The sequence below is a fragment of the Podarcis melisellensis genome (assembly GCF_964234715.1).
Source record: "Podarcis melisellensis genome assembly, chromosome: 1".
NCBI lineage: Eukaryota > Metazoa > Chordata > Lepidosauria > Squamata > Lacertidae > Podarcis > Podarcis melisellensis.
In genome coordinates, this window is record NC_138528.1 from 132,344,724 (window position 1) to 132,368,785 (window position 24,062).

At 42.5% G+C, this 24,062-nt stretch overlaps 1 protein-coding gene across 2 annotated transcripts in view; it reads right to left on the reverse strand.

The window, feature by feature from the left end:
• Positions 1-1,664: 1,664 nt before the first annotated feature.
• The window catches only part of SPAG16 (sperm associated antigen 16), a 399,910-nt gene continuing 377,512 nt past the window's right edge, over positions 1,665-24,062 (reverse strand). For both annotated transcript variants that reach the window (XM_081924719.1, XM_081924718.1), the window contains one exon: positions 1,665-1,952. In XM_081924719.1, the coding sequence (XP_081780845.1) occupies positions 1,777-1,952 (176 nt within the window). In that variant the 3' untranslated portion in view covers positions 1,665-1,776. The remainder of the gene's footprint in view (positions 1,953-24,062) is intronic.

Sequence of the window (24,062 nt, forward strand, 5' to 3'; positions counted from 1 at the left end):
ACCTACTGAATAAAATCAAGCATTATGAATAAAAAGAAAACAAATTTCACAAAGGATTAACATTGTTAACAATACTTTCCTACAGCATTTGGCCATTGTGGGTATTTTGTTAGAACTTCATTAGCCTGTGTTTTTATAGAGAGAGGAGGGATGGAATAGAATGAAAATCTATTCTGTTGTTTAAAAATTCAACATAAAAATAAGCTCTGGAAAGCTATTACAGTACAAATTTATTCTCTTTTATTATTTCTGATTTTAGGGGATTTTAAATTCTTGAGAAGTCTACATTTTATTTCATTGTAAAATGTATACTTACCTATTCCAAGTGGAAAGGGTTACAGGCCACCATAGATTAAAATTTCAGCAAGTCCTCTTAATTACACTTCCAAGAAAGAATCATGGAAAATCCCTTTCCCCAATGCCTCCCATTTCACACAGGAAACCCGGCAGATACACCAAGAGACTGAAGCTTTAACCCTGTGTTCAGAATTCAAATCAACAACCATAAGGGGGTCCAGAGGTGAGGCTGCTTGATATAAAGCTACACTCCAAAATTATGGTCATTGTTGCTAGATTGTTCTTTTATCTCCTTATATCCTTGGTTGCGATCTTCAGTTCCACCCCCCACCAAAAAAGACCCCCACCAGATCACGCCGCTCTGTATATCTGCAAAAAAGCAGGCAAGGGTGGAGAATGTGCTACGCTTCCAGTTCCAGAAACAGCAACAGCAACAGCATGCTGGAGCTTAGAGCCAATCCAGACCGAAATGCAGTCAGCAGCACCATCGTGTCAGTGTGGCTTTCCAGAGGCTCTCCCCAAAACAAATGATAGGGGACGTGTGGGTTTCAAGCACGGCAGCAACTTTTGGCAAGATTCAGCACTGAACAGCAGCACCTTCGGAGCACATTCTGTCGAGCCGATTCTGGGATCCTTCAGCACCACGGACAGCAGCCGGCGATTCGCATTTTGCATCATGCAGGCGGCGGAACGTGCCGCTCCTCTGGGCGAAGAAAACAAATCCTACGCTTCTACTCAGTGGGTCCATGTTCACTCTGGGAAGCTCTCCCTAGACGGAAGGTATTTTCTAAATTACCCATAAATATACTTTTGCATTTGACAACTCCCTTCCAAAGAAACAAAACAGAAACCCTGCCGATTTCAAAACGGTAGAATCAGACGAGACTGCAGGGCTACGTTCCAGGAAGTGGCAGTCGGTAGATTGAGGCTCTCTGCAGTTACTGAATGATGAGGCAAGGGTATCTGTCAAGGCATTGGTCTGAAACTTACACATTCTTGTTTTGCTGTCAGTCAGAATTACTACTTTAAAAAATACATTTGTATGTGTGTGTGTGTGTGTGTGTGTGTGTGTATAGATCTGTATTGAACTCTAAAGTGTAGATGAATTTAGAGGTTAGAACAAGTTAAATATAGCACCACTGCCAGAAAAGTATATTTTCTCTTCTGCCTTGTGCTGTAGTACCTTGGTGGTGGTGGGGATAATTTCCCCTGCAATTCATCTCCTCTGTCATTAGGCGTCATTGTAAAGCTATTTCTCGAGGAAAATGCCAAATGATATCTTCCTTTCATGCATTCTTTATTGCCAAATAAACAGGCATGATTGCAAAAAGATAGTGTGTGTACATATATATAAAATTAAACTAAGATATGAAAACTTTGCTTTATTTCAGATAATGGAAATACATTTTAAGCCACCGGCACTGCTAGGAGGGTGCAGGAGAATTACTGTGAGATTTAATAAAATAGTGGACAAGTGTCTCAGTTCCAAATGCGAACGGTACCATCAGAGCCACCCGAGACCAGATGTTCTGCCTTGTGATCAAAAACGATGCTCTGAACTTCATCTTCATGGCCCAACAAGCTGGACAGATGACCCGATTTGAGTTCTAAGGTCTTAACAGTTCCATCGTTGCTTGCGAGAGCTACAATACGACCTATAACATAGAGCAAGGAGATCAGAGGTCCAGAAGACAAGAGTAAAGAAGCAACTTTGGCAGCTCCATGCCTGAGGCTGTAGACTCTCACGTTCAATTTATCCATTTTCTGCACATAACTGAGACTCAGATAAGCAAGCACTTTTACCACAAAGTACATAAAATCAATGTTTAAAAGAGATTAGATCTGAGAGTGATTAAATAAACCTGAGGATTTCACACTGCCATTCAAGTAAACAAAACTGTGGGGACCATTGTTTAATATAAGGCTTAAATGCCTTTAGTCCAGTCATTCATATTCTGTAATCAGGAAGCAAAATTTTGAATTAAAACATGAAATAAATCTGTAAATTAAATATGCAAATCAATAAAATGAATTTTTAAAACAAACCTTAAGTTTTTTGCACAATATTTTTTACCATAGGTATATGTATAAATAAAATTTAGATTTTAAGGGGCCATAAGTGTTTAGCAATGAGAGCATGAACGTTTGCTATGCATTGAAGTCAAAAACTGCCCCCCAAACTGAAGACAGCTACTTATCCAGCAAACCCTTGGAAGCAGAGGATGCCCAGTATGTACACCAAGAGGTCCATTTCCTGCAATACCCCTCCTTGCAATGGAATCGAAACTAAGAGCTTCCAACTTGATTTGAAGGAAGTGGGGGAGCCCTCTTGAATGCTTACTCTGTAATCTAGGTAAAAATATGGACCAGAGAGAATAGACATTTCAATGGCTCTAAAATGCAACTAGCTCTTGAAAACATAAATTATATCAGATGCTTAGCAAGAATCATTTATTTGTAACCCATAGAGAGCGAGAGATTGTGAATGTGGATGACAAAAAAGGGTGTCAAAGAGGGCTGGGGAGGATATCTAGAAGCAGCAGAGATCTACATTTTCCAAAAACTGGCAAGGGCTGGAACTTCCAACTCCATTACAAAACCTAAAAGCCTGATTGAGGCAAAGGCTATAAATACACACTGCCCTCTGTCGCCCTCTATTGCCAGTAACTCAGTGTTCCAGCATGAAAATTTGGGTGGCTAAAGGGAAGTACATGTTTTACTGGTAGCATTCCTTCAGCCAAGCAGAGGTTCCCACAGCAGGAACCTGTGACAGCCTCAAGGTCAAGAGTTGGGTGGGATAACTTTTGACCCTGGACACATGACGGAATCCATGGAAAGAGACCCTGAAGAGGTCCAGCACAGGACTTCATGGCTGCCATGATGACTGTGTGGCTGCCCCAACATGTCATCAACCCAATGCACGTGACAGGCTGCACCTTGGACCTTGTTTTCTCAACTGGGCAGGAAGAGGGTGATCTGAATTGCTTGCCTAGTGCCCTCACTATATAGCTTTAGGCACCAAGTAAAAACATTCCTCTTCTCCCAGGCATTTGGGTGATTGAACAATCTATGGCATTTTAAACTGTGAGTGTGTGGGGTGTGTGTTATTGTTTGTTACTATGGTATGTATTTTTGTTTTTATATTGCAAACCTCCCCAGGATCTTCAGGTGAAGGGCAGTATAGAAGTTTAATAAATTGTTATCAATATTATAATGAATCTGAATAACTCTTCCAATATGCCTTCAGCTTCCTGAGGGTCTTTCTACTTACTAAAGTTACTTGGAGCTACTGAGAAGGGTACTGTTAGCTGGTTCAGTGCTGCTCTTCTAAAGCTCTGGCAATGTAGCACTATCATGTAGTACCAATACATTTTATCTTATACTCCTTGGGTCCCTTCCAACTCTACAATTCTTTGATTCTATTATTCTACCCCAATATGCCATTGTAGAGAGATCACTTAAGAGCTAAAGTTAAGCTAGGATCTGGTATGTTATATATTTGAATTACTCTCTAAACGTACCTGAGAAACTCCTCATAAATTAAATGTAATAATCATGAGCTTCACGTACAATCAAAAATCAATAAAATCATTTCAAAGCAGATGTGGTCCTTCCAAGAAAGACATCACTGCAATTCAAGTAATGATTACAAGCACTTTTGGGGTAAAGCAGAAAGTTCAAAATACACTCAGGGTGATTATAAGCCCTTTATGTGTTCTGGTCTATGGTTTAAAAAATTACCCAAAGTTGAAGAATTTGTTTTTTCCAGGTCAAAGGCTGACTTGAAGGAACAACTCCACCCCCATTGTTCAGCCTGGACACTGAGGTCCAGTTCTGTGTGAAGTGAAGTTACAGGGAACAAGGCAGAAGGCCTTCTTGGTGGTGGAATGCCCTCCCTTTGGAATGCCCTCCCATAATAAAATTATTGTTGCTGTTGTTATTGCTGCTGCTGCCGCCGTTATCCCTTCTCCTTAATTCATAAATAGTCCCGGAAGCCAATAGTAACTTGCCATTCTGAGGATAGGTGCACATGCACATATAATAAATGTTGATCTGATTGAATCAGTGGGATTTAACATTGCAACTATCTCACTTCATAGTTTCAATGAGATTCACTGTGCCAATACATTTTATCTTATACTCCTTTTAAAACCTGCTCTATCCCCCCATGCCTCGGGGTGCATTTTCACATTTCAGAATGGGCCTTCCTGCATGACTTCTTAATACTAAATGGGTGTCCAGCAGATGCTTCTAATGACCAACTTACCTTTTTAACCTTATTTCTTGCATCTTTGCAACAGCTCTGTGAAGTTGGGTACTATTAGGGAAATTGACAAAGGCTACCCACCACTTTCAATGGGTTCTACTCTATTGCTTTCAATGAGACTTTGCCATGGTTAACGTCAGTAGAAGAATTTGAGGTTATGAATTGATCCAAGACTTTTATGTGAATTTTAGACAGAAGCTTCACTTGACAATGAGCTAGAGTAAATCTAGCTGAGGGTGCAGCCCCAATCCCCTTTGCACCAGGTGGGTGGGTGGGTGCTGGATTGGGCAGAAGTTCTCCTTCACCCAACCCTGCCAGGCTCCCCCTGTGGGGTGATGCCAGCATCAGCCTGCTGGCATGGAGCTCCCCTTCCACCCACTGAATGTGCAGGCAGGCAAGATCCCTGCCTGGTGGCGACTAGTGGAAATCCCAAAATGGTGCACTCCAGAGGTGGAGAGGGGCTGAGATGGCCCTCTGTGCAGTCACGTGATGGCACTGGGTCCAAACTGGCACAGGGCACTGAGCACCAGATACAGCCCTGCCTCATTTCCATCCTGGCCAACATGAGCAGCAGGGCTATGGGTAAGGCAATAGCACAACTACTGTGTTAAACCATGCCAGGCCCTGGCCAGGGTTTAGACTGCATCCTTAAATGCACTTAAGTCCCATTGAAATGCGTGGGACTTAGAACATGAACCACTGAGTTCAATGGAACCTAAACTCAACTAACTCAATCTTGATCCAACCCAATGTCTGTTCCCTTTCTTGAGATGTATCCCGTTTTCCTCTGCTTGGAATTCTATTAGTGATGGTTTGCAGAATTTGCAAAAATGAAGCAGAAAACAGAACAATTAATTCTGCTATAGGATACGCTGTACTAAATTCTGGTTACACAACTCAGAGAATGGAGAAAGGAATTAAACAAGTAAACAGAATGAGAATGAGGATGGAATAAACAAGCAAAGCATGAAGGGGCTGAGGAAAATTTGCTTTAGATTTTGAATTTGCTAGAGGAGAAAGAGCAGGCTTAACTTTCCAAGTTATTTCAGCACATTTCTGCACACTCCACACTTAGAGGAGGGACACTGATATAAGTACAAGAGAAGCCAGTCTAAGCATGATAAATATGCCCTAATTTGCACACATTTATAACTACTGGGCTACTTCATCTAAAACAAAGCCTGACACAGCAAAGATCTCTACGATGGATTAGGGTGTCCAAAGGAGCAGATGTGAATATCTATTATAAGCTCTTTTCTAGTAAGGCTTTGCTGACAGAAGTATTACGTATGGATTTCACTTGCAGACAGGCTCCATGGGCAATCACTGAGAGGGGGGGAAATGCCCCCCATGTGTCCTAAAAATACTATGTCTGGTAGAGGGCTAATACCCTTTCAGCTTTTCAAACCAGTAAAATGTATTTTATTTTATTTTTCTTAGTAGGCTGTTGGAAGCTGCATTTTACCTTGAGAAACAACAATAAACAAAAATGGATATTTTTGAAACACTATATATTTAATTAAAACTTCAATTGCCTTCTAGAGGATTAGGAATATATTCTTATACTGCAACAGACTAAGCTTTACATTTCCTACTGCATGAAGTTATTGGTTTAGAATGTGGATTGCTCTGCACTTGGAATCTCAGTGTTTTTAAAGGACAATGGGAACGATTCATCCAAAGTTAAACACCTGTCAGTTCAACCAATTTCACTGGAAGGCATGAAGCCCTCTGAAATAGATGGGACCTCATAATGTATAACTTGGTTTTGTAGACAGACAATCTGTGCTCAGAAATGAAGGCACACCTGGATTGATTCCTTTAATTGAAATAAGCGAGAAAGCTGAGAATTGTAGCTATAAGAAATATTAAGTGTACTGGGTCATATCCCACACTGCTGTTCTGCTAGCTAGTGCAGCAGACTTCTGTGTGCGCAATGGAACTTGCCCATCCTCTCTTCTTCCCTGCAGCTCCCCTCTCTCAAAACCTGCTCCAGACTGGAGCAGATTCTGAGGGAGCAGGGGGAGAGGATAGGAAGTCTCGTTGGATGAAAGAAACACTGTAAGTGCAATGTCAGAAACAAACTAAAGTCCCCAGCAAAGCCACTATTAATGTATGCTTAATTTTGTAGATAGTGATGTATGGAAGTGAAAGCTGGACCATAAAGAAGGCTGATCGCCAAAGAATGGATGCTTTTGAATTCTGGTGCTGGAGGAGACTCTTGAGAGTCCCATGGACTACAAGAAGATCAAACCTCTCCATTCTGAAGGAAATCAGCCCTGAGTGCTCACTGGAAGGACAGACCCTGAAGCTGAGGCTCCAATACTTTGGCCACCTCATGAGAAGAGAAGACTCCCTGGAAAAGACCCTGATGTTGGGAAAGATGGAGGGCACAAGGAGAAGGGGACGGCAGAGGACGAGATGGTGGGACAGTGTTCTCGAAGCTACCAGCATGAGGGAGGCAGTGGAAGACAGAAGTGCCTGGCGTGCTCTGGTCCATGCGGTCACGAAGAGTCGGACACGACTAAACGACTAAACAACAACAACAATTTTGTAGAGTTGGCAGTACTGGAAAGATGGACAGAAATTGTATTTAAAACCTATTTTATCTGTAAGGTGATCTCGTGCTAGTCAGTGGGAAATCCATCAAACAGCAGTGGATACAAAAGAGTAGTTTGTGCTTCTTCTGAAGCTAACAGGTTACCAAAGGACTCAGATCAAATTGATAACGCTTGTGCAGATATAATAAATCAACTTTCTGTAACTGATAATAAATCGACATAGCTGAATCTCACATATTTATGTTCTATACACAGCATTTTTACCCATAATATTCCGTGTTTGAGTCATTCTTCTGCCTATGCATCATATGGGCTGGACACGCATCTCTGGAAAGCCATTCAAGGCAGGGAGCATCACTCATGCCTCATAACTACCTCAATCAAAATTTGGGGAGCCTGTCAAAGAAGTGAGTGTTCAAGGCATCACTCTGTTTAAGTTGCAGATTCGGTCTTCCTTTTCTTCACGAAGGCCACCCAAACACCACACCAACTCCCACCCATGGTTCCCTTTTCCCATCACACCTTTACAAAAAAAATTAAACACCGCCCCCTCTATTCTACAACTATTGAAATATCAAACTAATAACACCAAAACACATTTGCATAAAATTCTTTTGCACAATTAACTTTGAAGAATTCCATATTCAATATTCAGCATCCTTGGCATACAATAATTGAAAGCTGCTTTGAATTTCATTTTTGGAAGGGGGAGGGAAGACTAATAAATAAATAAATAAAAATGAGGGGAGTTTTACAGATGTGAGTAGCATTATCATGTGGCAATTAATTAATTAGACTTAATGAATGTCAAAAGGCAACTGTTAGTTCTGACCAAGTGTCTGACTTGTCCAGCATCCCATTTCCAACGGTCATCCCCGAGATGCTTCCACAATCCTCACAAGCAGATAAGAAATCAGCAGGTTTCCTATTTTTATTTGCCCCCAGGTACCCTTCCCCTGAACACGGAGCTTTCACTTTTTAGCTATGTGGCTAACGCCCAATGAAAAAGTGAACATCCATGAATTTGTCTAATCTTTTCCAAGACAGCAGTCATTGTCACATCTCTGTGTTAATTATACAACGTGTGAAGAAGTTCTTTCTTTCTTTCTTTCTTTCTTTCTTTCTTTCTTTCTTTCTTTCTTTCTTTCTTTCTTTCTTTCTCTACTGCTCATTGATTTCTTCCCTTCAACCCTTCTTTCCAGTCACCATCTCTATACCAGCCTTCTGCAACTGGATGACACGCCTCCTCCCATGGGACCGAATCTCCCATAATCCCTTTCCTTTGGCCACCCAGACTGCAGTTTATGGGGGTTGTATCCCAAAGCATCTGCTGGGCACCAGGTTGGACAAGGCTGCCATATACCGTTCATGATTTTATAAACCTCAACCAGGTTGCCAATTAATCATTTGCTTCTGCGCTAAAAAATCCCAAACATTTTAGCATTTCCTGGAAAGATGCTCTAGCCCTCTAATCATGCAGGTTGCACCTTTCTACATGACACAATATTCCTCAATTAAAGCAAATCACAGAACTGTATTATAAGAAATTAGGAGCTAAGTAGCAGCAAGTACATTCAGTGAAAGATTTTGTTGCCTTTGTGTGTGTGTGTGTGTGTGTGTGTGTCTGTCTGCCCTGACAGGGAACAGCTCTCCTCACACGCATTCAGTTCTAGCCAACTTACAATGCTTTGCAATTGTTGACTGAATAAAGCAAGTAACGTATTTCTTCAGCAGCAGGAAAGCGAATATGTAAGACAGAGAATGGAAATGAAAGGACTCAAAATGGGAATGTCTCTTTTCCATTACCCTTTATGTCAACACTGATCTACTTGCTCTGAAGAATTTGCTCATTATAATGTAAATTCACTCCATCCTTTCCTCCAAAAAGAGATTTTCTTGTTGAGGGGAGTGAGAACAAATTGGGATTTCACTGCTGATTAAAAACGTTTTCAAATTAACAGCTCCAAAATGTCCTGTGAAATTATAATGTAAGAGTCTAGTCTAAAACAGGGGTAGGCAACCTAAGGCCCGGGGGCTGGATCCGGCACTATTGCCTTCTCTATCCAGCCCACAGACGGTCCGGGAATCAGTGTGTTTTTACATGAGTAGAATGTGTCCTTTTATTTAAAATGCATCTCTGGGTTATTTGTGGGCCATAGGAAGTCGTTCATTTCCGCCCCCCACCCCCCAAATATAGTCCAGCCCACCACATGGTCTGAGGGACGGTGGACCAGCCCACGGCTGAAAAAGGTTGCTGACCCCTGGTCTAAAATATCCTTGTGTGTGTGTGTGTGTAAGTAAGTAAGTAAGAAAAATACATAGAGAAGGGTAAAGGATCTATAACTTGCATGCATATTTTATAGGGCTGATTCATTATACCAGAGGTTTTCAACCTTTTTGAGTCCTTGGCTCCCTTGACCAACTACATTCTTTCTGCTGCACCCCTGGGGGGCTCAGGAGCCCAGTTATGTCACCCCTTGCCTGCAGAGCTGGCAGCTTCTCACCCTTTTTTCACATCTTTTCACATCTTTCTCAGGTGCCTGTAACTAAAAGTTTTTCCATATTGCCAGTTTGCACATTCAGCTATAAAGTGTACGGAAATCAAGCAATCTAGTTGCATGTATGAAGCAGACCTTCAGAGCAGGAGGGAGAATGAACCACCTTTATGGTTGTAGCAGTGGGTGGCCCTTCAGGTGTACATACCAGTGGGGGTGGGTAGCAGTGAGGGTGGGAGCTCTCTCTCTCTCTCTCTCTCTCTCTCTCTCTCTCTCTCTCTCTCTCACACACACACACACACACACACACAACACACACACGGAAGAGGGAGAATGCTACCCTATGTTGCTAAATTGAGACTCTTGGGAGAAGGTGGCAGATCAAATCTCCCCAGTGCTCCTGGTCCAAAAGATGATTATCTTCCTGGTGCCATAGCAGCAGAGATAGTGACTGTGGCTGAATCAGGCTTTAACCACCCCGCCCTCAGGGCTGTTGATGTCTAAAAGCTTACTGGGCTGCTCTTAGCAGGTCAGAGACAAGAACCATGGCTGGATCAGGAGTGCAGGGTTCCCCAGAAATTGTCAGGCTTTCTAGAGAGTGCCCAAGAACTGTATGTTCTCAAAAGTATGCAGCCCATCAGTCTTCATTTTCATTCTCTCTTTATTTCATCTTTCCTTTGAAAGACTAAATGCCTGTTTTCTATCATATTGTGTAAGCATATAGCATATGAACTTTGCAAAACTGATAGTTCCTGCATGCTCACTTGTCACTTCATTGGTAAACTTCTCATGTCCTGAATCTTCCCCTTAAACAAAAGTAAATATTCTTAATTTAGATGTTACTTGTAAGACTAAGCTGAGATGAGGAACTGTATTTTGTTTAGGGGTAATGCAGCCCAATTTAATTAAGCCATTGGACCCAGAAATACCCAACACATTCTCATATGATTACATATATTGTGGTTTTATATTTTGTTTTTGTTCTGTGAACCGCCCTAAGCCCTAAGGGTGGTATATAAATTCAATAACTAAATAAATACGCTCCCATTGGGGAACTATTTTCTCCCATACTTTCCCTTTCTTTTAGTTTCATGCACACTGGAGGTATAAATCTCATTTGCTTATGCAAACATGCATCTTGTTCTTCCATCAGCAACAACGTGGAATGAAGGATGAACATGTTTTCCATGCTCATCTTCCATGCTCAACTGATGCCAAATAAGTAAAAGGTAACAGAACCACTTTCGTTATATACAATATGCAATCCTTCTCCTCATGAGAACTGTTTGCTAAAACAAAAATCATGCTGGTATATTGAAGCTGTTTAATTTAATTTGTTACTGCATGGTAGATTCCTTGAGAATGCAAAACTAGACAAGATTAATTTGCTGGGTTGTTAAAGCCAAATTACTGATGGCGGAAGAAACAAGGCTGCGTTTGTCTCATGATCCTGCCACCTTCCTCCCGCATCTCATACCATGAGATCCTCACAGATAGGATACAAATTTAGTAGTTCAGTTGTTCTTAGCAAATCCTTAGTGCATTTGGTGCTCACATCAGGACCACATAACCAAATCACAGCCAAAGTTTCATGTGGGGTGCAGTTCCTCCAAACCCCTTCATGACATGGAGACCCTGTGCCTTCTGCTAGTTGAAATCACCCCCTCCCCAGTTAAATGTGCATATCCCAGGTGCTGGTGGGGCTTCCTACACCGCTGGACGTTTCTTCTGATTTAGCTGTAAACAGTGTCCCCCCCCCCCCAGGTAAAACAGAATCGGGTGGGCCATCAGCACACAAGTCGGGATATGTTTAAGAGCTGTGTTTGGGACTCTTCAGACCTAAGACACAGTTGGACCCACATGTGACTACAAGAAAGAAGATTCCACCTAAACATTAGGAAGAACTTCCTGACAGTAAGAGCTGTTCAACAGTGGAATTTGCTGCCAAGGAGTGTGGTGGAGTCTCCTTCTTTGGAGGTCTTTAAGCAGAGGCTTGATAACCATATGTCAGGAGTGCTCTGCTGGTGTTTCCTGCTTGGCAGGGGGTTGGACTCGATGGCCCTTGTGGTCTCTTCCAACTCTTTGATTCTATGATTCTAGCTCAAATTCCAACCATGGGATTTCCCCCTACAATACTAAGGATGTTGCAACACCTTTTCTTCAGGCAGATTTACATATAAATTTTACAGATTTTTTTTAGCAGCATATTTTAATGGATGCCACAGTACGTTTATAGTGCAAAAGAGAGAGAAAATGTTCTAATGAGTGCACAAGAAATTGACAATTTAACATAGCATATTAGACTGATGCATTAATATGGATAAACATGGATGTAATTAGGGTTGCTTCCTATATTTAATTCTGTTATTTACATAATGGAATTATAACAGAAGTAAAGCCTTTTTAACCTAAACATTGTACATATAACTGCACATTTCCTGGTTCTGCAGCATTTTACCCCCACACTGGTATCAGGAATGGAACAGTATATGAGAATAAGAAGCCAGAGTGGGAGCTTTTCTCCACTAAAAGGAAGAAAGTAATAAAAGCCATTAAAATGTCATTTAGAAATAAATCAAAAGAATGGTTTTTCAGATTTTGCTCAAATGCATAAGCAAAACAGTCTTCAAAGGGCCCAAAACAGTCATTTCTTCTAATTCCTGCTCTCCTACATGAATTTTAGTTGCCTAGTATACCATGGCTGGACAGAGAAGGAAGCCCAGCATCTGTTATGTGTAGTGGATATGAAATAACATGTCATGGGGAGAAAGAAAAGCTTTGATCATTAAGGAAATGATTTTTATACACATCAGAACCAATTTAAAGCAATTCTGGAGGATCACTATAGATAGACAGAAACACTGCTTGGCATTTTATTACCTGCAGAGGGGGATATTGATAATCTGCATTGATTTCTGCTATGCATGTGGAGAGGAACCTGTTGTTTCTCCAGAAAGATGTAGCAAAGTAAAAAGTATCAGGGAAGTGCTTGAATTTTAAGGATTTATTATTAATAGCTCAACCCGTACCATTATTCAGAACTTTTCAGTCCAACTAGAGGAAAGGGACAGTAACTTAATTGTTAGCCAATACACTATCAGAAACATGTTTGGGAAGTTTGTTCATAAATGACTGTTACTACCATATACAGTCGTACCTTGGAAGTCAAACAGCTTAGTTCCTGAACGTTTTGGCTCCTGAACGTCTCAAACCCGGAAGTGACTGTTCTGGTTTGCAAACTATTTTTGGAAGCCGAACGTCTGACTGGGCTTCCGATTGGCTGCAGGAGCTTCCTGCAGCCAATAAGAAGCGGTGCTTTGGTTTTCGAACGTTTTGGAAGTTGAACGGACTTCTGGAACAGATTCCATTCGACTTCCAAGGTCACCAAGTGGTGACCATTTTATGCGCATCCAATTGGCGCACAATTGCTGAAATGCGGGTCCTTTCAGGGACATAATGTGGGTGAGGCATAATGGGCCATAACAGGGTATGCTTATACATGCTTATAAACATGGGGGCCAGGAATGGAATCCCCATGCGAAATGTGTCCACCATGAGCTGTGTGTTAGATGAAGCATCCTCGGGCTGCAGTTGCTTTCACTCAGAATCTGCAGTAGGGCTAAGTGCTTTGCTGCCCACTGAAGAAGCCTGTTTACTTCCTAGATGTGTTGCTTGTAGATTTGTAAATAATGTCAATTTTACAAAGAAACTGCACCCTCGTGATGCTTTTGACATTATTTCCCTAGGTGAAATCACTGGGGCACAACAGAGATGCCCCAGTGCTGCTACTCCCATCTAGTCACCATTTAGTTAGAATTTGACTACAACAGTTTGACCACAATTCCACAAAACATGCTCTCCTTACTCTCACAAATGTGCGCTCTCTCTCTCGCTCTCGCGCGCTCTCTCTCTCTCTCTCTCTCTCTCACACACACACACACACACACATACACACACACGTCACATCCCTATTACCAAGGGTTTAATTTGTGTCAGAGATTAGCCATGGCATCTCCATATAATACAAGGGGCCAATGGTTCAAATCCTGCCAGATTTTGTTTCTTCATTTTTTAAAATTAGGTTTGCTTGCTTTTTATATTAGGCTACTAGCTTAATGGGCTGTGGGCAGAAACAGTTTGCCTGGTGGGATGGAGCTGCTACACCAACTTCCTAGCAGGTACATTGCTACTACTTACTGGCCAGGTGATGCATCCCAGCAGCACTCTTGCCACCACATCTCAGCCAAGGTCCTTCAAGAGGGAGCCTGAGAATGGTGCAGCAAATGCTAGAGCTGCTGATCACCTTTTTTATCCTTTGTGCTTATCTTATTTCTCCTTAAGCAGCTACTTTTCCTTGGGAGCTGGGAGGGGAATAAGCAGAGACAACTAGCTGCTGAGGAAAGATAATAATAATAATAATAATAATAATAATAATAATAATAATAATAATAATAATAATTTATTATTTATACCCCACCCATCTGGCTGAGTTTCCCCAGCCACTCTGGGCGGCTCCCAATCAAGTATTAAAAACAATACAGCGTTAATTATAAAAAACCTCGCCTTCAAATGTCTTTTAAAGATAGGATAGCTACTTATTTCCTTCACATCTGAAGGGAGGGTGTTCCACAGGGTGGGCACCACTACCAAGAAGGCCCTCTGTCTGGTTCCCTGTAACCTCACTTCTCGCAATGAGGGAACCGCCAGAAGGCCCTCGGCGCTGGATCTCAGTGTCCAGGCTGAATGATGAGGGTGGAGACCTTCAGGTATACTGGACCGAGGCCGTTTAGGGCTTTAAAGGTCAGCACCAACACTTTGAATTGTGCTCGGAAACGTACTGGGAGCCAGTGCAGATCTCTCAGAACTGGTGTTATGTAGTCCCGACGGCCACTCCTAGTCACCAGTCTAGCTGCCGCATTCTGGATTAATTGCAGTTTCCTGGTCACCTTCAAAGGTAGCCCCACGTAGAGCGCGTTACATTAGTCCAAGCAGGTGATAACTAGAGCATGCACCACTCTGGTGAGACAGTCCGCGGGCAGGTAGGGTCTTAGCCTGTGTACCAGGTGGAGCTGGTAGACAGCATGGAATGGAGAAATGTGTCCAGGGTAGCTGTTTACCAGCTCCATCTGGTACGAAGGCTAAGACCCTACCTGCCCGCAGACTGTCTCACCAGAGTGGTGCATGCGCTGGTTATCTCCCACTTGGATTACTGCAATGCGTTCTACGTGGGGCTACCTTTGAAGGTGACTCAAAAACTACAACTAATCCAGAATGCGGATTGGTGACTGGGAGTGGCAGCCGGGACCATAGAACACTAGTCCTAAAGGATCTTCATTGGCTGCCAGTACATTTCCTAACACAATTCAAAATGTTGGTGTTTACCTTTAAAGCCCTAAATGGATTTGGACCTGCATACCTGAAGGAGCATCTCCAGGCACGTTATTCAGCCTGCAAACTAAGGTTTAAAAAACCCCTCAAAGAGATTTACAAAAAGTAAAATGATGAGTGCAACATACAGTGAAGATTTCAGCAACGGGCTGAAGAACTTCATAGGGGACAGCTGTTCCGCTCAGGTGTGCTGTGCTTTAGCCACAACCATCTCATCAGCTGATATTGATCTAGTTTGCTGATTTACATCAGCTGAAGATCAAGCAGAGAACTTTGATTTTAAACACTGTAATATCAAATATTAGCACACTTGCTTCAGAAAGAGTAGATAAAACATAAAACAGCTGTTGCAAACTGTGATTTTAGTAGATGTAGATAAAATTCCTCATTACTGTCACACCATGCAGAGTGTTATTTACCAAGCAACTGATTTTCACCCTGCAAAATATGTTTTATATATTTTTGTTCTATAAACAGCTCTCAACAAATGCAGTAATTATTTCTTGTCTATGTAATGTGCACCATGTTTTGCCAAGGAATGCACTTTTCTGACAGTGCTATAATTCCTAAAATCTAGAAGGTGAATAAATCTTTTATATTCTTGCCAATGAAAACACATTTTCTCCTTCTACCTATTTAGAGTAGCTTTGTTTGGTTTTTTTGTTTTAATAATCAAAATGTTCTTGAGCAGGTATTTACACATCTGGAATGCTTGGGGAAACGGGAAATACTAGAGTACATACAGCAAACAAGTAATATTATCAAAGCAACTACAAAATCTATGAAGAGAAATAAATTTCAATTATTAGAAAAAAAATTCAAGAAAATTAATCAGTCCTTGGATTTTACATGATTTACATCCCAGTCTTAATGCTCATTAATCTTCTTCTTTCCCAGTCCATCTGCATTTTTTTCAGTTCAAAGAATCATAGAATCATAGAACTGCAGAATTGGAAGGTACCCCAAGGGTCATCTACTCCAACCCCCTGTATTGCAGGAATCCTAACTAAAGCAGGGGGTTGGACTAGATGACCCTTGGGGTACCTTCCAATTCTACAATTCTATGGTCTATGACAGATGGCCATCCAACTTCTGCTTAAAAACCTCCAAGGAAGGAGAGTTCACATCCTCCCGAAGGAGTCAGTTTGACTGGCAAACAGCTCTTACTGTCAGAAAGTTCTTCCTGATGTTTAGTTGAAATGTCCCATTTGAAGATGACTATCCTATCTCCTTTCACTCTCTTCTTTTCCAGGCTAAACATACCCAGCTCCCCCAACTGTTCCTTATAAGGCTTGGTTTCAAGACGTTTGATCATCCTGGTTACCCTCCTCTGCACACCTTCCAGCTTGTCAATATCCTTCTAAAACTGTGGCACATGTGTGGTCTGACCAAGGCAGAATAGAGTGGGACTCTACTTCCCTTGATCTGGACACTATATTTCTGTTGATGAGTCATCTCACTGTTGACTCATGTTAAACTACTAAGATCCCTAGATCCCTTTTGCATGTACTGCTAGTAAGCCAGGTATCCCCCGTCTAATATTTGTGCACCTGGTTCTTCCTGCCGAAGTATAGTCTGAGCACATTTGGGCATAAGTCCCTTCCGAGACAGACATGCCACAGGGGGAAAGCAGCCACAGAGCAGAAACTCCTGCAATATGCTCTCTTGGTTATGAAGCAGCTCCCTATGAAGAATGGCTGCACTTTGGGGGACTTTTCAAGCTGAGAGAAAAGGTGAGCAAGAGGTGACATGATCAAAGTTTATAACATTATGCGTGCTGTGGGGAAAGCGGGTAGAAAAAAGCTTTTCTCCCTCTCTCACAGCATTAGTACTTGTGAACCCCCCATGAGGCTGAAGGCTGGGAGATTCAGGACAGATAAAATAAAGTACTTATTCGCCTAGCAGTTAGAATCACAGAATTGTAGAGTTAGAAGGGACCAAGAGGGTCATCTAGTCCAGTGTTTCCCAACCTTGGGCCTCCAGCTGTTTTTGGACTACAACTCCCATCATCCCTGACTAGCAAGACCAGTGGCAAGGGATGATGGGAATTGTAGTCCAAAAACAGCTGGAGGCCCAAGGTTGGGAAACACTGATCTAGTCCAAACCCCCGTGATGCAGGTTGATCTATGGAACCTCCGGGAAGCAGCGACGGCCACCCACCATGACGGCTGCGCATTGCCTGCGTGGTCAGAGGCATCAATGCTTCAGAATACCAGTTGTTGGAAACTGCAGGATCCTGCTTGTTGGCCACTGCGAGAACAGAATGCTGGACGAAATGGCCCACTGGCCCGATCCAGCAGGCTCTTCTTATGTTCTTAGTAGTTACAAGAAAAATGTTTGCTATCCAGTTCAAGTGTAGAGAAACAAACTTCTCCATGTCACCCAATATCCATAATCTTGCCCTTTCCATGGCTATTCACAACCAGTGTTTTGCAACTCCTCTCCCCACATGATTTGGTGGCCATTTAATCCTGTTTCATTTTTCCTCATGCAATTGTACCCAACAACGAGTCAGACATTAAACCAATCATATTACTAAGGGGAAATCTTTTAGTAATGGAAAATTTACTCTGCTGGTTAAAGAAGCAACTCTAACCAATCAGAGATCACTGCCAGATTCTTAGAGAGATACTCAACATTTTCACAACTCTTCCATGCCCCAAAGTGAGGATCCTTTCCATTTTGCCATTTCCTGCTTCAGCTTGTGGTAGGTGTGGAGGGCACTCCACAGCCAAAGAAATGAGCACAGCAGATGGTTAGCTCTTTACTGTGTGGGCACTGCCTCTGGTGCAGGAGAGGTGGGGAAGAACCCACCCCTTCACATGCCTGACCTGACCTGATTCTTCCTCCTCTTCTTCTGACCAGTCCTGGCTCCACCCTCCAGCTCTGAAGCTTCCCCTGCCTCTGACTCATTTTACAGACTTTTCCTTTCTGGGATATATTTGAGGAGCACCATGGAAGCTGCTTGAAATGTTTCTCTTGCCAATAAAAAGTTAACTATCAGATGTGTGTCTTCCTTATCTGGGATCAAATGTGTTGAGAATGGCTGAGGCAGGAGAGAGTTCATAGGAGAGCAATACAGCCATTTCACAAATGTGTAAATTGCTGTCACAAGCAGGGAGCTCCTTCTGTGGCTGCTACTGCTAAAACAAAAGGTCAGAATTACCAGCCACTTAGCTGTTGCTTAATTGGAAAGTAGTTGTTAAGAGCATCCATCTGTGAAGCTCTTCACCACCCAAGTGTATCGGCTGACTCCAAGTACAGTTGGAGTTGACATGCTTAAATTTTTATCAATGGAAAATGCTATGCAGGCATGTCCACACAAAGGCTTGGACAATAGCTGCTGCCTGAGTTACAGCTGCAAATGTGCCGCCTGCAATGGAGTTTGCAGGAAGAGTCCCTGCCACTGGGGGCAAAGTGATGACAGAAAAATGTCAAATGTTAAAATGATGCCTGAATGGAAGGTGACTGAGAATGAGAATAAAGTGCAGCATAATCTGCTGACTGAGCTTCCTAAATGAATTAATCACCATAAAATTACCTTTATGAGATTCTGAGTTGAAAGACAGATCACTGAGAAACTTTCAGAAAGTGGTGGCAGCAGGGGGCTGCCCTTGAAAATGGCTCAGAAGCTGCAATGAGTTTCCACGCAGAATGCTGTTAGCACCCTCCTTGCTGGGATGGGGAGGCTGGAATGGTGGCGTCCTTGACAGAGAAGGCCTGTGGGAACCACTTCCCATTGTTCATTCCATGTTCAGGGGCGTACGAAGGCGCTGGGACACCCGGGGCCGGACATCGTCACGTAGGGTGCATGTGTGGCATCGCTACGTATGATGCACTCGCTGTACGTAGCGATGCCACACATGCGCTGTACATTGCCAGCGGCGCTGCTCCAGCGCCATACGGACGATGCTGGGATCCTCTGCTCACGGCGGCAGCCACGAATGGAGGATCTTCCGTTTGTGGCTGTAGCGGAGAAGGAGGGATCCCACCACCATCCGTACAGCGCTCAAGCGGTACCAGTGGCAAATTGCTATGTACAGCGCATGTGCGGAGTCGCTACGTACAGCACATGCACAATACGTAGCGATGCCACACATGCGCTGTACATAGCGGTTTGCCGCCAGTGTCGGTATCCTCTGCTCGCAGCTGCAGCCACAAATGGAGGATCCTCCACATGTGACTGTGGTGGTGGGATGGCTGCTTGCGCCGCTGCGCCCAGGCAAGCACCCTCCCTGTCACCCTCCCAGATGTGGAACCCGAGGCACACTGCCCCCTGTTGCGACACCACTGCCCATGTTGTCGCTGCATCTTTTAATGGCTAGAAAGTACATGGTCAGAGCCGGGTGCTTATTTCGTGGTAAAGGAAAAGACATTTGATTAGCTCCAGAAGTTTCACTGATGGCCCTTTCAATGTTACAGCAGGTCCATAGGAAGAACCCATAAAAGGGCAGCCCCTAGGACCCAGAGTGTTTTGGCAGCAACACTGGCTGCCTATCAGCTTCCAAGCTGAAGTCACAGTGCTGCTGTTGGCCTAGCCTTACACGGCTTGAGACCATGAAACAGAACAGCAGGCATGACATCACAGTGCATTTTCAAGTGCTGCACAAGCTGTCTTGAAAACAGATGAATCATAATGCATCACACTTTATACATCGCCCCACCTCTTGTCCCAAGAAGATCCAATCCATTAGACAGTTTGTGTAAAACAATAAATTACAATTAAACTAGGGGCGCTTTTTTCATTTTTATTCAATCATGGCCGTTTATCGCAATACATCATTATGATAATAAATTATTCTGTTCTATTATTAATTATTAACTTTTTAATCTATTGTCTAAATATTTCCTAATACTGCTAATATTCTAGCATTCAAAACTTTCATGATGTTACACATAAATAATTGTAACTTATATTGCTGCTTCATATAAATCAGAAAAAGCTGCTGCTGTTATTGTTTTAAATTTGTTGGTCTCTTTATCTTTCCCAAGGCAACCCAAACCTTATGGCCAAACAAACAGATGAACAACCCTTCACAGATAACCTTAAAAGAAAGAGGGGGGGGGGATGAAAAATATCCCACCCCCTCCTAAAAGTCCCCAGATAGTTAAAAGCCAAAGGCCTGGTTATGGAGAAACAGTCCAGAAGCAGGAAGCCACTGCAGAAAAGATCCATTCTTGTGTTGGCAACCTACAAGCGTCTCATGGAGGGCCTCAGCAGAAGGCCTCAGATGATGATCACAGGAAACAGGTATTAGAAGCCAGCCCAGCACTGGCCCTATTGAATATTTTCTAAGACAATTACACACACTCACACTACAAAGAACCCGTCAGCCACCTACTCTCAGCAACCAGGAACATCATAGCTAAACACTGGAGAGACCTGCCAGGAGTCTCCATGGGCCACTGGTACCAATCTGTATGGCAAACAGCTCTACTAGAGAAGCTAACCAACAGGCTGAAACTGACAGGGGGACAAATAAAGGACGACGCCTTCACCCCAGTGTGACTCCCCTTTAGCACATACACATCCCCAAAAGGCAACAACAAGAACCCACTGACAGCATGCAAACCAATATGTCTAACTTGACCCAACAAGCTTTCACCCCTCACACCAAAACAAAAATTACTGCCCCCCCCACCTCTCTTACTGCCACTGAAAACTAATATATGAATAGAAAGAGAACCTATCCACATGACACTTGTGGATAAAAAAACCTTGCCCATTACTATTAGGGTTGCCATATTTTGAAGAGCAAAAAAGAAGACGCTATGACAACTCTCATTTTAAATACCCCTACTAAATGTAGAAGCTGTGATATATTGCTAAGGAGGGCAGGAGAAGAGAAGAGGAAAGCAAGTCTTCAGCCACCAGTTATGTCTAGGTCTCATCCAGAAAGTAGAGCCAAAGACACTTGGCAAATATTAAAAATCCACCTGGACAGAATGTTTACCCCTGAAAAAGAGGGTGTGTCCTGGAAAAAGAAGACACATGGCAACCCTACAGTACGTAAAAGAATTTAAGTTTACCACCCCACCTTCTCTCTCTCCCCAGCTCCCTTCTCCCCCGACATTACAGTGGTATCTCGGGTTATGTACTTAATTCGTTCTGGAGGTCCGTTCTTAACCTGAAACTGTTCTTAACCTGAGGTACCACTTTAGCTAATGGGGCCTCCTGCTGCTGCCGCACAATTTCTGTTATCATCCTGAAGCAAAGTTCTTAACCCGAGGTACTATTTCTGGGTTAGCGGAGTCTGTAACCTGAAGTGTCTGTAACCTGAAGCGTATGTAACCCGAGGTACCACTGTATACTGTCTATAACATTTGTGTCTTACATCAAATATAACTAGTGCTATTTTTCAAGAAAAAGAGGTGCTGGAACTCACCATGAGCTCCTCCCTACTTCTTTGAAATAACACGCTTCCTCTCTGTCCCCAAATGCCTCCTAACTATGATATGCAATTGAACCCAGGCATATTTTTTTAAAAGGGAATATGCCTGATTTTTTTGTTTTGTTTCTGTTTCTGCATTGGCTCAATCCTCAACTGTAGGATGGCTTTAACAACAACACTCCCTCCTTCCCATTTTATGTCTGCCTTATCTATTTAAATTGTCAGTTACGCTACGTAGGAATGGTGACCTTTTTATATTCATAAAGTACTGAACACAATAGTGTCTTGACCTCAGAGAGGGTCATCAGGTGCAACGATGCTATAAATAATCCCAGTAAATAATAATTGGCTTCAGATGCTTCCTGAAATGCAGGCTAGTAGAGTCAGACTGGCAGCTACATTTTCTGCCCTGAAAACAAGCGTGGTTTGCCATAGCAGCGAAAATCAGAGATTTAGAAAATGGGATGAGTAATCTCTCTCTCTCTCTCTCTCTCCAGCCTCAGGAAAGGTTGAAAGAGAAGAGGATGCCTTTAACATAAGCATGTAATTGTCAGCAACGGCATCTCTATTAGGCTTGTTCTCTTAGCAAAACATTCCTATTACTGTCACTTCTCAGGGTTGTCATATTCACTGCTTTGACAGCACAAACACAGCCCTGTAGAACCTGTCAGAGAGGCCAGTTGCTTCCCTACATCACCTGACATTTCCTGCTCTTTAATATCAGCCTGTCAGAACACCTAAGAGGGAGCCAAGGGTTCGCTTGTTTGCCACTGTTGCTGTGACTACCCAACAGGCATGCCTCCCCCATTAGCCCCGTACTGGAAAGCAATTCTGAATTTTACACCCTTAAGAGCTTTTATGCACTAAAATGCTGCTGGCATCAATCTACCACACAAGTTAACTAGTTCAATCACTCCAAAAGTTATATTCACCAAAATAATGCATTGTGTTTTGCAAGGAAGACATTCTTTCTCCAGATTTTCTTTCCTGATTTTCTTTCACTTTACGTTTTAAGGATTATTATTCTTTTTTCCTTGGGAATCGCATAATATTACTTTCATATCTTATCCCTTTGTGTTCCAAGTTCTACACTAAGTAATGGGATGTACCTTTTCATTGCTATGTCAAAATAAGGACTAGAGATTCAGGCAGCTACAGTGAAGGGGCAGAATATCCTAAATTCAGTCCCAGGCATCTGGATAGAGCTGGCAGAGACCCTGGTCTGAAATCCAAAGAGCCACAACCAGTTAATGTAGAAAGTATTGAGCTAGAGCGACCAATGGTAGACTCCGTATCAGGTCCACTCTGGTATATGTTCCTAAAATCGCTAATGAAGGTGCTATAACTGAAAATACATAATAAGCCTTAACAGATGCAAAGGAAAGAGGGGGCTTTGCCCTGCCAGACTTAAGGCTGTACTATGAAGCCGCAGCTTTCTGTTGGCTGAAAGATCGGCTACTTCTCGAAGACACTGACGTGTTAGATTTGGAAGGTTATAACAATGCTTTTGGTTGGCACGCATATTTGTGGTATGACAAAGTTAAGATAAACAAGGCCTTTAAGAACCATATTGTCAGAAAAGCAGTGTTTAATGTCTGGACAAAATACAAAGACTTATTGGAAAATAAAACTCCGAGGTGGCTGTCACCCTTGGAAGCTAAGGCTTGGAAAAGACCCAGTATGGAAGCCTACTGGCCAAAATATTGGGAACTGTTAGAAAAAGACGGTGATAATTGGAAATTGCAGAGTATGGAGAAAATGAAAGATAAAGTGCGAGACTGGTTACATTACGCTCAGATTAAGGAAATTTTTAAAAGTGACAAAAAGTTAGGATTCCAGGTGGAGAAATCGAAGTTGGAAACAGAACTGTTAGAACCTAAGACTAAGGTACTTTCAAGAATGTATAATTTGCTGCTGAAATGGAATACACAAGACGAAATGGTTAAGTCGGCTATGATAAACTGGGCACAGGACATTGGGCATAACATTATGTTTGAGGACTGGGAAAGGTTGTGGACCACTGGGTTGAATTTTACTGCATGTAATGCTTTGAAAGAAAATGTAATGAAAATGATATACAGATGGTACATGACCCCAGTTAAACTTGCCAAAATATACCATTCGTCTGATAACAAATGTTGGAAATGTAAAGAAAATGAAGGAACATTCTTCCACCTCTGGTGGACTTGCCCTAAAGTGAAGGCCTTCTGGGAAATGATATATAATGAGTTGAAAAAGGTGTTTAAGTATACCTTCACCAAGAAACCAGAGGCCTTTCTTCTGGGCATTGTCGACCAGAAGGTGTTAAAGAAAGATAGAACATTTTTCATGTACGCAACAATGGCAGCAAGGATACTACTCGCTAAGAACTGGAAAACTCAAGATCTACCCACACTGGAAGAATGGCAGATGCAACTGATGGACTATATGCAACTGGCGGAGATGACTGGCAGAATCCGAGACCTGGGAGAAGAAAGGATTGAAGAAGATTGGAAGAAATTTAAGACTTACCTGCAGAAATATTGTGATTTAGTGGAATGTTAAGAAGGATGCTTGGTTATAAATAATTGGCCATCATTAAAATAGATTAAGAATTGAGGATAAGAGAGATTAAGAGAAACAATTAGCAGGAGAATTATTTTATGGTATTTAAGTATGTGGT